Below are 13981 nucleotides of genomic sequence, written 5' to 3' on the forward strand. Positions count from 1 at the left end.
CAGAATGGGGAGTAACTTGTAATTCAAAACCTTGAATCCTCTTGCTTTCAAGATTTTGATTATTAATAAAAGATTGCAGTCCAGGAATTTTTGGTCTTTTAAACATTCTTTGTCATATATAGTGTGACAATTTGTATTTTTATTATAGTGACAATTGGAACACAGAGCGGGGTTTTTTGTTGTGTTTTTGGAAAGATGATTAGAATTACTTTTTGAGGTGGAGATTTACCACCCATTAATTTGTGAAACCTTTACTTAATGTAGTCTTCCTAATTAACTCTTTTTTTCCAGTGGCCGTTTTTAATTATTACGTTTTTGTGGAATATAAATATGGCACTTCATATAGGCAACTTCAGAACCGGAGGCCTAGAAATACAGTAGGGTGTGAACAATAATGCAAAATGATAGCAAGAATGTCAGGGGCCGTTCTTTGTTGTGTCATTCATGCTGTCTTCCTTTTTCCACGAAGCGCATGAATATTTCACGTATCTGCATCCTCATCCTCTATTCTTCTTGACTAATTTTCAGACTGTCTGAATTTGCATTTCACATGGTAGCTGATTAGGAGATGCCGAGTGCAGCAGTGAAGCCTCAGCAGGCGGTTGCCATGGTGACCTTCAGCAGGATTTTAATGATGATGCCACTAGTGGTTCGTTGAAGTCGGCCTGCCTGGAGGGCTACTTCACTGCAGCTAAGTGTGAAGTTGGATATATGGATTCTCAGCCAAGGGGCAAATATCAAAGTCCAGCTCTGTTAGAAGGTCTTGGTACTGGGAAAGAGAAATAAGATTCCACCTTTTTCCCATTAACTTAGTTTGCATAGTTCCAGGTTAGGAAGGGGTGGGTGGAATCACACACACACACACACACACACACACACACACGTGCGCGCACACACACACGCACACACAAAAACCCCATGTTGTATATTTTTCCTATGCACAAACAGGGAGATTTACATTAACACCCTTTAAAAAAATCATTTATCCATCCAACAGCATAAAGACAACAAATTGTGCTGTTCCGTTAATAAATAATTTCTTAAGAAAAGAAGTGGCCTTCAGAGCAGATGGTGTTGCTTTGAACCCATTGTCCCTTAAAAATCATATGTGGTGTAAAACATTTTTAAATGAAATATATTTTAAGATTTTTCTCTCTGCCTCTAATAATATAGTTTTAATTTTGAAAGTCTTGTATAGAACTTGAAACTGCAGAGGAGGAAATAGGCTAAAGTGTGTCTGTCAGACTCCAGCAGCATCCTAAAGACTTCTCGAAAATTTAGACTTCAAACCCGTTATCCAGGTTGAAAAGTGCACTTGGTTGAGCTGCTGAGTTCAGGGATCACTGAACAACAAAATCCGCTTGAATTTTTTATGCGAATAAATTTTATGAAGGAATAAAATTACTTTGCATCAGCTTCTGTCTGCTTTCACAGAAGAACATTTAAAAAAGAAATAAACCCCTTAACCACAAAATAGTACTCTTAAGATCAGTTTCTAAAACAGATATACTTTTTTTCTTTCTTTTTGGCAGTGAAATCATCAATTGCATTTGTTTTTTTTCTGGGTTCTGGATCTGATGTGTGTGCTTGTGTTAATACAAACCCTTTTGGTCTACTAGCACCCTTCTTCACATGCCATGACAGTGCACACTGTTTGCATACTCAGTTGTGGCAATGCTACCTCCTTCCTTCTCTGAACTCCTTCCTACCAAAAGTTCTGCTGGTTCCTTAAACCTATCATGCTGACAACTACTTTTTATTTTATTTTATTTTTGAGTGGTTGGAATGTTCCTAGGCCTTCCATAACACCACAGCTGCTGAATCAAAAGGGTGGAGAGGTCTCATTTCAGTATATTGAAGCTTATCTAATTGCCACAAAGGTTTCAAAATCTGCAAATTGCTTTTTGATTTTGTTCATTCTTTGCTTTCATTGAATTTATTTGGTGGGGGGGACATATTGGGGGGGGGGACCCAGTCTTTTCTTACAAATCAATGTGTTCTGAGCACTAATTTGAAACATCCCTTTTCTACAATCCTAGTAAGACATATTCCAAAGTTAGCTTTGACTGCAACAAATAAATATATGGATACAATGAAAAAACCCTACCCTAGATACTAATGAGAATTCCACTTGCAGAAGAGTCTGCCAGGGTTGCCTTTGGGACCCTTTCCTTTTTATTTTCTCTATCAATGATGATGTGGAAGAATTTGATGGCAGTGAGATTGTTTTACCCAAAGTTTACAGTTATCTTTTATTTCGTGCTGTTCTTATTTTATTCTTTACACTGACCACGTGGCTTTCGTAATGTGGACATTGGCAGGTGCATTTAAGTTCCTTCGGACAGTGGTTCCCAATTAGCTAATTACTGAGAACCCCTATTTTTCAAAAGCCAAGCCATGAACCCCCTACTTTTGAAAAAAATGATAACTATGGTAGTTACAGTAGTTTATTCTGTGACCCGCCCTGAGACCCCTGGGTATAGGGTGGTATATAAATTTAATTAATTAATTAATATAATAATAATACCTCTGCAAAGCAATTTTTGGAACAAAATGTGGGTTAGCCCTTAGTAAGTAAAGGATTTTAGGTATACTAAAAAACAGACTTGGGTTGAGCGATATCTGGTTTCCAACATTGTGATATATCGGCAGCTGCACATCATGGTATTCCGATATATCACAATGTCTGAAATTGGAGATTGGGGATGAGGGAAGGAGCAGTCACAGAGATCAGGTGGGTGGGGGGAGGAGAGGAAGGGGAGTCATCTCCACCCCATGGTTTGAGTGGGAGGGGGTGCATCAAGCCACCGTCAGCAGAGCAGCCAGCGAAGATGCAAGTCCACTGTGGCTGCTTCTGCTTCCCTGCTGGCTGAGAAAATCTGCTCCGCCTCAGTGCCAGGGGAAGGTAGTACCCGGTGTCTTGAAGTGAGGGAGATCAGCTGCCCTGTTTTCCCTCAGCATGAGGGAAGGCAGCTTAGATCATCATGCGATATTGGTTGGTGCCTTGAAATTGCTCTCCCTCGCGTGAGGAGCAATATATTGTTTGCTACGTATTGTCAAAATTGTTATCGCGGTGTGATTTCAAAATCAATTTTGGCCAATATATTGAAAAACCACACAGTGCTAAAACAGATCATAAAACTTTTGATATTACCATGCAAAAATGACAAAAAAAATTAGCTTGGAGGGAGGGAAAGGATGGGGTTGCGGACCCCCTGAGTGCGTTCCGCGGACACCCAGGGGTCGCCGGACCCCTAATTGGGAAGCGTTGCCTTAGGACATTGTTGGAGTTCTGCAAAACAGAACACTTGGTTGTTAATGCCCAGAAGATAAGAGCTAGTTCTCTCATACATGCATTGATGACAAGTGATGACCTGCATGTGTGAATGAGCAATCGCAGATTAACTGGCTCACAGTGGTCTTTTGTTTCATTCGTTTGTACATTTCATTGGAGACCTTCACATGCTCAGCTAAGTGTTGCATAATCAAATGACAGATGGCAAATCTAGTAATATACCTGCCAACCAATCAGTTGCTAATGATGCTCTTTAGGAGATGGAAAACGTTATACATGTGTGTCCCTAGAGCGGGGTCCCAAAATGAAAATGACCTGCATTTCCCCCCACCACTGTTTGGAACAAGCATTGCTAGTTATCAAAACCCAAGAGTCACCTGTGTGCTTAACAAAAGTACTCAGTATGTTCAGTCTCTCCCTCCCCTTCCATAAAGGAGAAGGAACATGCAGAGCAGGCATTTGTGTGATCACTCAGCTCAGGTGAGGTTTAGCTGCATATTGGAGAAACTGCAGGGGGCGGGAGGTGATCTTGCTTGAGCACACAAAACCCTGTTAAATCAGACTAAAAGGTTTATCTAGTCCAGATTCCTGTTTTCCATAGTGGCCAACCAGCTTATTTATGGTGGATACAAATCCTTTCAAGGAGAGACCTGAAGAAAACCTTTAAAGCTACAATAAATACAGTTAATGTAATATATCAGCTCCTCAAACACTATAAAACACACCAGGATAAAACCAGCAGAAATCATCCATAAATGGTCTTTGGGGCATAGTGGAGCGAGAGAGAGAGAGAGAGAGAGAGAGAGAGAGAGAGAGAGAGAGATCCCCAACATCACTCCCCCCCCCGCACCAAATAACAACATTAAGATGGAAGCAACATTTAGAGGGAAGTCCACAAGCAACATCACTTTCCAGATATTGCAGACCAAGAACAGGTACCATACTAGCTGTCAGCACATTTTGTGGTAATGCGTTCCATAAATCATTTGCCCTTTAAGGAAGCACTTCCGTTCATCCCTTCTGAACTTCCCGCTATTCGATTTCATTAGGTGGCGCAGAGTTTTAATATTATAGGAGAGAGAGAGAGAGAGAGAGAGAGAGAGAGAGAGAGAGAGAACTTTTACCTCTATGTATGTTTCCTAAACCATGCATAATTTTAGACACTTCTGTCATGCCTTCCCCATTACTTTCCCTTTTCCCCTAACCTATTAAAAGGCCCAGACATTGTACCATTTCCTTGAAAGTAAGATGCTTCAGCCCACTGATGATATTGGTTAACCATTTACAGACCTTTTCCAGCTCTACAGTGTCGCTTTTAGAGATGGGGCAACCAGAACTGTGCACACTACTGTGCAGCAGAAGTATGGCCGTTCCACAGATTTGCACTGGGCTATTGCACTACTGGTAGTTTCCCAGTTGCTTTCTCAATTACTTCTGGCATTGAATTTGCTTTTTTGCCATTGACCCTTATAAGTATGTGACTATTGGCTCAGTCTTCAATGCAAAACATTTTTTCCCTTATGAAGTATGTAGCCAAACACCTGTTAGCTTAAGATCAAGACATTTATCCTATCAAAAACCGGATGATCAGAGCCTTGTAACATTAGCTGCCATTCTTATGCTTGTACTAGTGAGAATATAAGTAGACAAACTTTATTCTTATGCCCAGCAATATTCTGTTTTTGTATTGGTTCAAAGTTCAATGGGCTTCTAATGAAGATAAATGATGTGTCCTGTCCCCCCCACAAACAACTGGATGGGCATGGTTTTCTTAAGAAGTTTTGAATTACTATTTTGAATGTCAGGTTGGTTCTTTTCCAGGCAAAGTCTCTAATTTTACTTAGAAACACAATATCATAAGTCACAAATCCCTACAGAGGTTGTTCCTCTCCCCATCCTGGGTGGACATAATAGTCTCTCAGTCTCTCTCTCTCTCTCTCTCTCTCTCTCTCTCTCTCTGTGTGTGTGTGTGTGTGTGTGTAGCACATCTTAGTGATAAAACACCTATGTTACATGCAGAATGCCTTGTAGGTTCCATTCTGTCATGAATGGCAATGTCATCAGTCTTAGACCTTAGAGGGCCACTGTCACTTGGAAATAGAAAGTCTGGGGCTAGATGGCCAATAGTCTAACCTGGCATGAGGCAGCTTCATATATTAGTATGCTTAAAAGTTGTGGGGGGGGGGGGCGGCGTGTCAGGGAATGGGCAGAGGAGGAATGGTGGAGACCGCCTCCCCAGCCTGACCCTTCCAGAGAAGAAGACATTACAATGGGGGGTTTGAGGGAGGTCACAGCTCAGAGGAAGATGAGGGGGGAAAGTTGGGAAATAATGGGAGAGGAGGAGGAGGCAGAGCCGGAGCAGCTGGCTGACATGTTACCACTAGAAAGCATCCCAGACCCTCCATCTCCCAGAACCTGGCGAGCCTTAAAAGTAAGGCTCTAAGCGGCAACCGTCAAGGGGGTGGTGCTGTTGACGAAAGAGGAAGTGGGAGAGAAGGGCCATGGCGATTCACTCGGGACAACGCCATTATTCCAAATGGTTGCATTCCCAAGCCCCTCTCTGTAAATATTGAATAAAAAGCAGATGGTAAGGACTTTTCTTATCCGTTTCTGGCAACCTGCCGTGGGGGTTGGTTCCTCTGCTGCCTGACGGGGGAGGGTGAAAACAGGACCTTAGTAGCATCTTTTTAAGGAGTAATACATGAGGTGAATACCTTCTGCTTAGGAATAAGCAATGTTCCTTTCTGCTTTAAATCCAAGTACTTCGCCATCACAGGAGTTTCCAAACACTGGCTTGCCTGTGTCAGCCTTTTTTTTTTTTTTTGGCCTGGTCCCTTTTTATGACTTGAGGGACACTGAGTCCCCCCCCCCCCTTGGAGTCTGACAAACCTGTTAAAGTAAAAAGAAATGTGTCCCACTGCTCCCCACTACCAGGCTAAGCTCCAGGCAAAATACTGTCATTGTGCTAAGTTCACAGAGAAGGTTAAGGAGAATAAGCCGAGCCGAAGGAAACTGCTGCTCAGAGATGCAACAGGAGCCTTCCCAGTCTCAGGTACTGTCCCAGTCTGCCTTTCGTAGAGCATGCTGGTCACCCCATACCAGACTAGAATATATTGCTATCCTGACATCTCGGCTCAGCCTAATTCACATTAGCATCCCCCAGGTCAGCTGAATGCAATTGATGCTACTAGCTCCATATTAAATAGGGAACCTTCCTGACTTTATGGAAATGGATATTCCTGACAATAGGCAAAGGCATTGCAACCCTGTATTTAGCAAGAAGTCACTGTCTTTCCACACACCTCAGAAAAGAACATTCTGCCATTCTGTGCTTTGTGCTTTTAGGGATGATGCTTCATGGAAGTAACGTGCATTCAGGCAATAGGATGGGAGCAATTTTTTCAGCTTTGACAAATACTTCAGAGTTCATACTTGGAAAGATTTAAGGGGAGTCGGCCTCAATCACTTTCTCTCCCGTAGAGTTCATAGCATGTACCCAAAGTCTCAGTTTCTTCTGCAGTTTAGATGCCAGGTTTGGAGCTTCATCCCCTGCCCAAGTCCGTGTTTAGGATATTCAAAATAGGAGTAAGCAGCGACTTATTTTTTCCATTTCCATGCTGCTGCTTCAGCATAAACCAGCCATTTTGATCAGCAGGAAATACATATGTACATACATACATACATACAGCTTCCCCTTGCAGACTTATGATATCTTGATTATAGGAAACATTCCTGATATGCATTAATAATTAATAACTGAATAAATAATTTTACACTTTACCTTTTTTTTTAAATGGTAACTCGTGACACTTTTCAATTTGTCCTACAACATTAATTTTACACATATTTCCTCTTCCGCATAGCAGCCTACAAGCAGCAGCCCATCAGTAGATAAAATACCTGTAGCGTGCATGAAATACTACATACTACAAAGTTCCTTGGGCTAAACTTCAGGATCTGCCCAAAAGGGTTCTCTTTGCGGAGCTGAAACCTTCGTTTCTCAGAAATCTCTTGCCTGCCTGCCATGTAAGCAGTCTGCAAAGCGTTCAGCCATTGACTGCCTCTTGGCTAAGCTTACTAATACACTGCTCTTGTCGGCTGCAATATATCACCAACCCCTTGCATCTTCCTGTGAAAGTTCATGTAGCTTTCCTATTGCATCTTGGGTCATCTCTTTCTGGATTTGTGAACTTTGAAGTTAAGCCTCACTTAAACTGAATGTGCATTCTTAATAACAAAGAACATGCATCCCCATAGGACTATTCCTTTATTTTGCAACTCTTATGTTGAAAATGGAAAGTGGGGCAGTGGAGGGGGGGGGATTGATTTCATAGAAGTCTTGAGTCCCATTTTAATATATCTGAAATAAAAGTTTTCCCCATGCTAGGCACAAGGTAAAAAAAAAAATGACTAAGAATGCAATCCTATTCATGCATTGAGTTCAGTGAGACTTACTTGCAGGTAAGTGTGCATCGGATTGCAGCTTCCTTTTCAGTGACTTCCATGGTGAGATTAATGTAGAAGTGAATTTGAAGCATCCCACGCACATTGACCTTGCAGCAGTACCTTGTGTTTAGTACGTCTTAGTTGGCAACCCTGTACCAACTTACCTGGGAGTAAGCCAGTAACCATGTATAGTATATTAAAAACCATGGGCACAGTTCATCCCCATGTAGGTAGTGGAATAAGATATATCTGTGTGGGACTTGAATTATTCTCTGTGTTGGTTGTTCAGTGTACGTTGCTCATAAATGAATCCCTCGCTGAGTCCTTCACATGACACGACCAGGTTACATATAAGTCTTGCTAGAGGAACTGAAGGGAAAATTCAGCTCATAGCACTTTGGGCCACAAAGCTTCGTGGTCTTTGAAGGGTCTCTTCCAACTTGTATATTCTAAGGCAACAAGTTAGAGTAAATAAGTGTCTCTAACACCTATGACTCAATAAGCTATGACTCAATGAATACCAGTGGTTATAGTAATATATACTTTAAATTGATTTGCCAGGGAGGCTAACTTGTGGCCCTTCAGTGTAATTAGACTACAGCTTCCATGGTTTCTAGTCCTTGGCCATGTGGGCTGGGACTGCTGGGAGTTGTTGTCCATCAATATCTGGAGGGTCACACGTTAGCCACCTCTGTTGTATGCATTTTGTTGTTGGCATCTGTCTGTCTCAAGAGACAGTGACTGAGTACACCTCCAGAAGTGAAGTCAAACCATTGTGTTAGCAACACTGATGCTTAGGCAGTGTGTTTGGAGGTTCTGGGCTGCCCAGACAACAAGACACCCCTCTCAGCCTTGCCGATGTGGTCCAAAAGAAAAGGAATACATTTGGCACCAGCTTGGCTGCAGAAGTTGCTGGAAAGAAGTGTACAAGGCGCCATACAGTCGTCTTTGGGACTCCATTCCAGATTTGTTAGGGTTACGCGAGATGAGCACCGCAACCCCAGAGTTGGACATGACTGGACCTAATGGTCAGGGGTTCCTTTACCTTTACCTTACTCCTTAGCCTGTTCTTCTCCCAAAGATGTACCGCAGGGCAGCAGAGATTTAGGATCAGAGTTTTCCTTTCCCTAGATGAGCCCCACTTCTACCTCTCACTTCCCTCTGCAGCACGTGTAGAAACCGCTGCCTTGACCATTGGACTCACTATTGGTCTCATCCACTCAATCCACCAGAGCTTGTCTTCACATGTAGGGGAAAGTCCCTAACTCTGAGGGTTTGAGACGCAACAGCTACCCTCGCCTGGTTTATCTGGCCAGTCAAAGCTGCTTCCCAGGGTGTGGCTACTTGTCACATGCTGACAGCTTATGGGAGCCACATGTTAGAACTGAGTGTACGGTGGGGACCAAAGGTGGGCAAAGGAGCATGACCAGCAGTAGTACCCTTCCCCTAACCCCCCACCCACACCCCTGTGTATGCATTACTGCCACACTATTGTAGTTTTCCAGCTCTCCTAACTGAAGTTTGGAGGAGGGAGAAAAGGACGGCCCTAATAACTTTGTCAAACAGTACTTTTTTCTTTCCTTTTTTTGTTCCTAGTGTCCATAATATTCTTTTTTCCCCCCCACTAGCTGCGACAATTAGTTAATATGTGCATCAACCCAGATCCAGAGAAGCGACCGGACATCACCTATGTTTATGATGTAGCAAAACGTATGCATGCACATACCGCCACCAGCTAAGAGACTTGGCAGCTTATGAAGAGAAAGGAAAAAAACAAGCAAACCCACCGGAATCATTCAAGTATTGTTGTGCAAAACCTCTTCCACCTTTTCTCCCATTTGTCTGTGTCACCTAAGGTTTAGTTACATGCAATGAGCATGTTTAGCAATTTTGTCACAGAGTTAATAACCTAAAATGAAGTATTTTTTTAAGTTTTAATGGAAAACATGGAACAGTTCTAAACATGACTAAATAAGAAAACCGGAAATCCTTTCTGACTTCTGAAAGCTGCAATTTCACACTTATTTCTACATAAAGAGCAATGATTTTACATGGGAATAATATTTTGTTCTACATATCAGAATTGCGGTTTTGCATGTGAGCACAACAGTGGACTCCTTAAAGGAATACTGTTGAAACTGCTCCTCATTTGTTTTCAGTAATGAGTGGAAGTGATGAATCAGCACAAATTGGTGAATTTATTGTTCATTAGTGAATATATTGTTCCTTTTCCCTAGAGGCAATTAATTAATTAATTAATAGAATTTTATTTTATTTTTTAAAAAATGAATTTTGCAGTTTATGGTTTTCCTCATCAAGATAAATGTAGATAAAAAACCATTTTATTTGCTGTTGAGCTTTGATGCAGCTGCTGAATGTGAAAAAGAATTGGTTTTATTTTATTTTATTTCTGAGAAATTGTCCAACACTGAAAAAAGAATAAATCTGGTCAGCTGTTGTTGTTTTTAAAATCCTTGTACAGTACCTTAACCTAAAACTTGATATCATGTATTTGTATTATGCTGTGCCTTGCTGCTCCAAGCCTCTGGGCGAACAGAAAAGAGTGGTGTATTTGTACAGGGCCTAGGATTCTGGTTGCATCATTGCCACAATCTGTAGGTCTCAAGATGGCGCTCCACAAAGTTAAGCATTTCCAAATCCCTTTTCATTCAGTGATGGATTGCTAAGCACGTCATGACAAAGTGCCTAATCTGGGCTGAATTTATTCAGATAATCTTTCATGCTATATATTGACTTAGTTTTAAAGGCTAGTTCAGCCTTCCCCAGGCTGGTGCCCGCCAAATGTTTTGGAGGACAAGTCCCATCAGCCAACAAGTTAATCCAGGCTGAGACAGATGAAAGGTGTAGTCCAAAATATGCAGATATTACCAGACTGGGGAGGGCTGGGCTAGTTTACACCCAGCAACATTCAGTATATAGTACACATTATATAAAATGGCCATCACACAGAAAATGCTTGAAATGTCCTAGGTATGGCATCTTCTCCTTGTGCTGAAGCTCCCAGGGTGAATCAGAGGACTCTTTTATTTTCCTTTTTACACCACTGCAAACCAGCAACAGGAATGGGTTTTGGCTACCTAGATTCAAATCTTCAAAGGAATAGGCAATCTATGTGGCAGCCAGTCATTGATATGAATTGTCCGTTACAATGCAGACATCTGCTTCCTAAATAATTTATGTGTCTTAGAAGGGTATTTTGTTTCCCGAAAACGTTCAGTTGAGATTTTAAAAAGAGAGTTTCTTCTTTTCTTTCTTTCTTTTTTTTTTTGCATTAAGCTTATATTCCAAAGCGAAATCAATAATTAATTGAATAAACATTCACGGCCCTGAACGGGGTATTTGTTGTGGAGTGTGGAAGCATTATGTTGTAGCTCCAAGTGTTGTTTTACATAGTCCTTTAAAATCCTGACCGGACAACCTGCAAATCTATGAAGTGTCAAAGTGGGTTGGTTAACAGTTACAGCGGTTGACAGGCAGAATTTTAATCCACCTGTGACACATTTATCTCTGAGAACAAACATGAAGCCATACAGTATTTTTTTGTGTGCACATTAAACCCACAGATTTTACCAATTCACCATGCAGCCGTGAATTATTACTCTGCAGTTAGGCTCATCAGCATAAAACTTTGTATAATACAGAAAAATGCAAATGCTCTTCTTGTGCTCCTGATGCCCAGGCTGCCAAGCAACCTGCACTCCTCAGGAGGCAATGCCTAACAGTGAAGCCAGGCATGGCATCTTGGTGAATCTGATACGCGGCAGTCGCCTGACACGGAGCAGAGCCAAAGGCAGGTTCGGCTTCCGTAATCAAAGCTGCTGCCTTCCACCACTGGGTAAGATGCATCTGTGGGGAGACGTGGGTGCAGTGAGTAAATGGCAACAGTAGCAAGCTGCCACGCCATGGCATGGCCAGATCTCCCTACTCCTGACCATGAAGCAAAATGGAAAGGTTTACTAAGTCCCTTCATGGGTTGCTGTGCACAGCTGGTGGGGTGCATTTGGCTTGGTGGACACCATTCAGGCAGGTATAATCCAGAGCTTTTTTAATTGTAAGTGTTCATGCCACTTGAATGCCCACAGCAATAGTGGGATCCACTGTGCACCCAATCTCCTAGATCAGGGTCCTAGCACAACACGGGTTTGCGTGGAGCCGTGATTGAGCTAGTTGAAATGATGTCCTGCTGCCTTAACCTACAAAATTCAGAAGGTGAATGCAATATGAACACTTCCGTTAGGATGATCTGTTATACTTTCCCCCTTTTTTTTACCCTGAATGAGGCTAAAAATAGGTTTGCTAAAAAGAGGATAGAACAAGATAGTAATCGCTCGATCCTCGTTGCCAAGTGCTACTATGCAAAAGTATTCCAGCCTTTCATTAAGTCTGTTACACCCCATCTCCCTCCACCCACTTTTAGGTCATTTTACAGGCCCGAGGGAGAAAGACTGCTGCGTTTAACATAGTAATATGATTTTTCACCAGGTGTTCCAAGGCTTTACCTTTTGCATGTTTAGTTGGATGTCGCGCTGAATTCTGTAGGTCTCACTCCCAAGTAAGTGGCACAAATTGCAACTTTGTAAATTTCACATGTGTACCTTTATTACAAAATGCATGTTTTTGGGATGCCAAAACCTGCTTCTAGAAGAAAATAGTGTTGGCAATAATTATGAAGCTTGCTAAGCTAATATGCCTACAGAATAAAGGTGTTTAAAAAATAATAACAATAAAAGAAATACTTCCAGTGTTGATAATGTAAGGTGCATTCTGTCGAAGGACCAATTGAGTTGATTTCAGAAGCCAGCAAAAAGAACATTTCTGATGAGATGCTTGGTAAGCTTACATCATATTAAGAAGGTCAGGCTGGGCACCGACACCATCCAGGCACTCTACAATGGCAAAACGATTTGCTACGCCACACAAATTCATTGTAATGAAGATAGCTCTGCCGGTGGATCACTTGAGCCTTCTGTTCATGATCTCTTCTGCTTGCCAGGGCTTCTAGGACTTGGAAGCAACCAAAGGGTAAATATGAGAATCCCACTTAACAAGTTGCAGTAAAAGCAAGGGAAGAAAAAGACCTATTCATAAGTCCCTAGAAGTGGCACGCCTTCTCTTGCACTGTTCTGGTAACACTGGAAGGATGACATTATATAATACAGGTTGGCAAGGTGGAAACTTCCCATGTTGGTATCGCCAGCCACAAGCAGAAGCATGTCTTCCTTTAAATGCTACTGGAGCAGTCAAAACTGATGAAAAAGCTGCAGTTCACACTTTGGTTTTCCCTCCATCTGTGCAATATCTCATCTTGCTCTCATTAGCTCCCTTCATAGTTGATAGTGGAAAAGGAGATGAAGTTATGTGACTTCGCTTCTACAAAACCTGGTGCTTGTTAATGTGTGTAGAAGATAGTGGCAGGGTGGATGGATGGGTTGGCAGTTTGCCGAATCATCTTACCCTGTTTGCCTGGTTCCTTGCCAGGTATCAGAAAGTGGAAGGGTTGAGGAAAAGAATCGAAAAAAAGCTAGCCGCAGACAGTATAGGTTCAAGTGCAGCAGAGGTGGAATTATTTTCACTGGAACTTCATTCTATCCAAGCTCAATTCTAATCAAAGGCCAGTCTACACTTCCTGATAAGAGTAAAATAGAACTACTTACTCAGTGTCACCTAGGGCTAATCTTTCTGACAGTGTATACTTATATGTAACAAGTTAATAAATGCCTTAACTTTATCTTCAGCACTCATGGAAAATAGACGTTTGTGTAGATGACTCTTTTGAAATGAATGTATTAATCGATAACCAAAACATGTATAATTTTCTGCTGCCTTATACTCAGTTGTACTGTAATATTCCAAATAATATTTGTCGTGCTTTCTGCACCCACTCTCCGCACAAGGAATTGTACTCTTTGTTTGGAAATCTGTGTTATACAATATCTTAATATAAAAAGGCTACACAAATTAAATAAATAAGAAAGTGAAACAACTTTGATGTCCTTTTTTTTGCCCTTCAAGGTTTATTTACAAGAATGTGCAAGGTGATGTGTTTACTGAAAATGTTATTGGGAACTGAATTTGACTTAAGATGGCAGACCCAAGCAACATAAATATTTGAGTACTTGGAACCATCTTCTGTAACCCCCTTAAAATGGGCACTAATTCCAAGAAATCCCAAAAACAACAGTTCCTTTTAGACATTTGCAGACAGGCACCTGCTCGGTG

General features: G+C 41.7%; 1 protein-coding gene across 6 annotated transcripts in view; it reads left to right on the forward strand.

Annotated features, from left to right (window-relative positions):
* The window catches only part of NEK7 (NIMA related kinase 7), a 78320-nt gene extending 64578 nt beyond the window's left edge, over positions 1-13742 (forward strand). For 5 of the 6 annotated variants that reach the window (XM_033151428.1, XM_033151431.1, XM_033151432.1 and 2 more), the window contains one exon: positions 9370-13742. In XM_033151428.1, the coding sequence (XP_033007319.1) occupies positions 9370-9480 (111 nt within the window). In that variant the 3' untranslated portion in view covers positions 9481-13742. Of the gene's footprint in view, positions 1-528; positions 788-9369 lie in introns of those variants that run through there. The other variant, XM_033151430.1, reaches the window with a different exon arrangement.
* The last annotated feature ends 239 nt before the right edge of the window (positions 13743-13981 follow it).

Source organism: Lacerta agilis, chromosome 6, assembly GCF_009819535.1.
Source record: "Lacerta agilis isolate rLacAgi1 chromosome 6, rLacAgi1.pri, whole genome shotgun sequence".
Lineage (NCBI taxonomy): Eukaryota > Metazoa > Chordata > Lepidosauria > Squamata > Lacertidae > Lacerta > Lacerta agilis.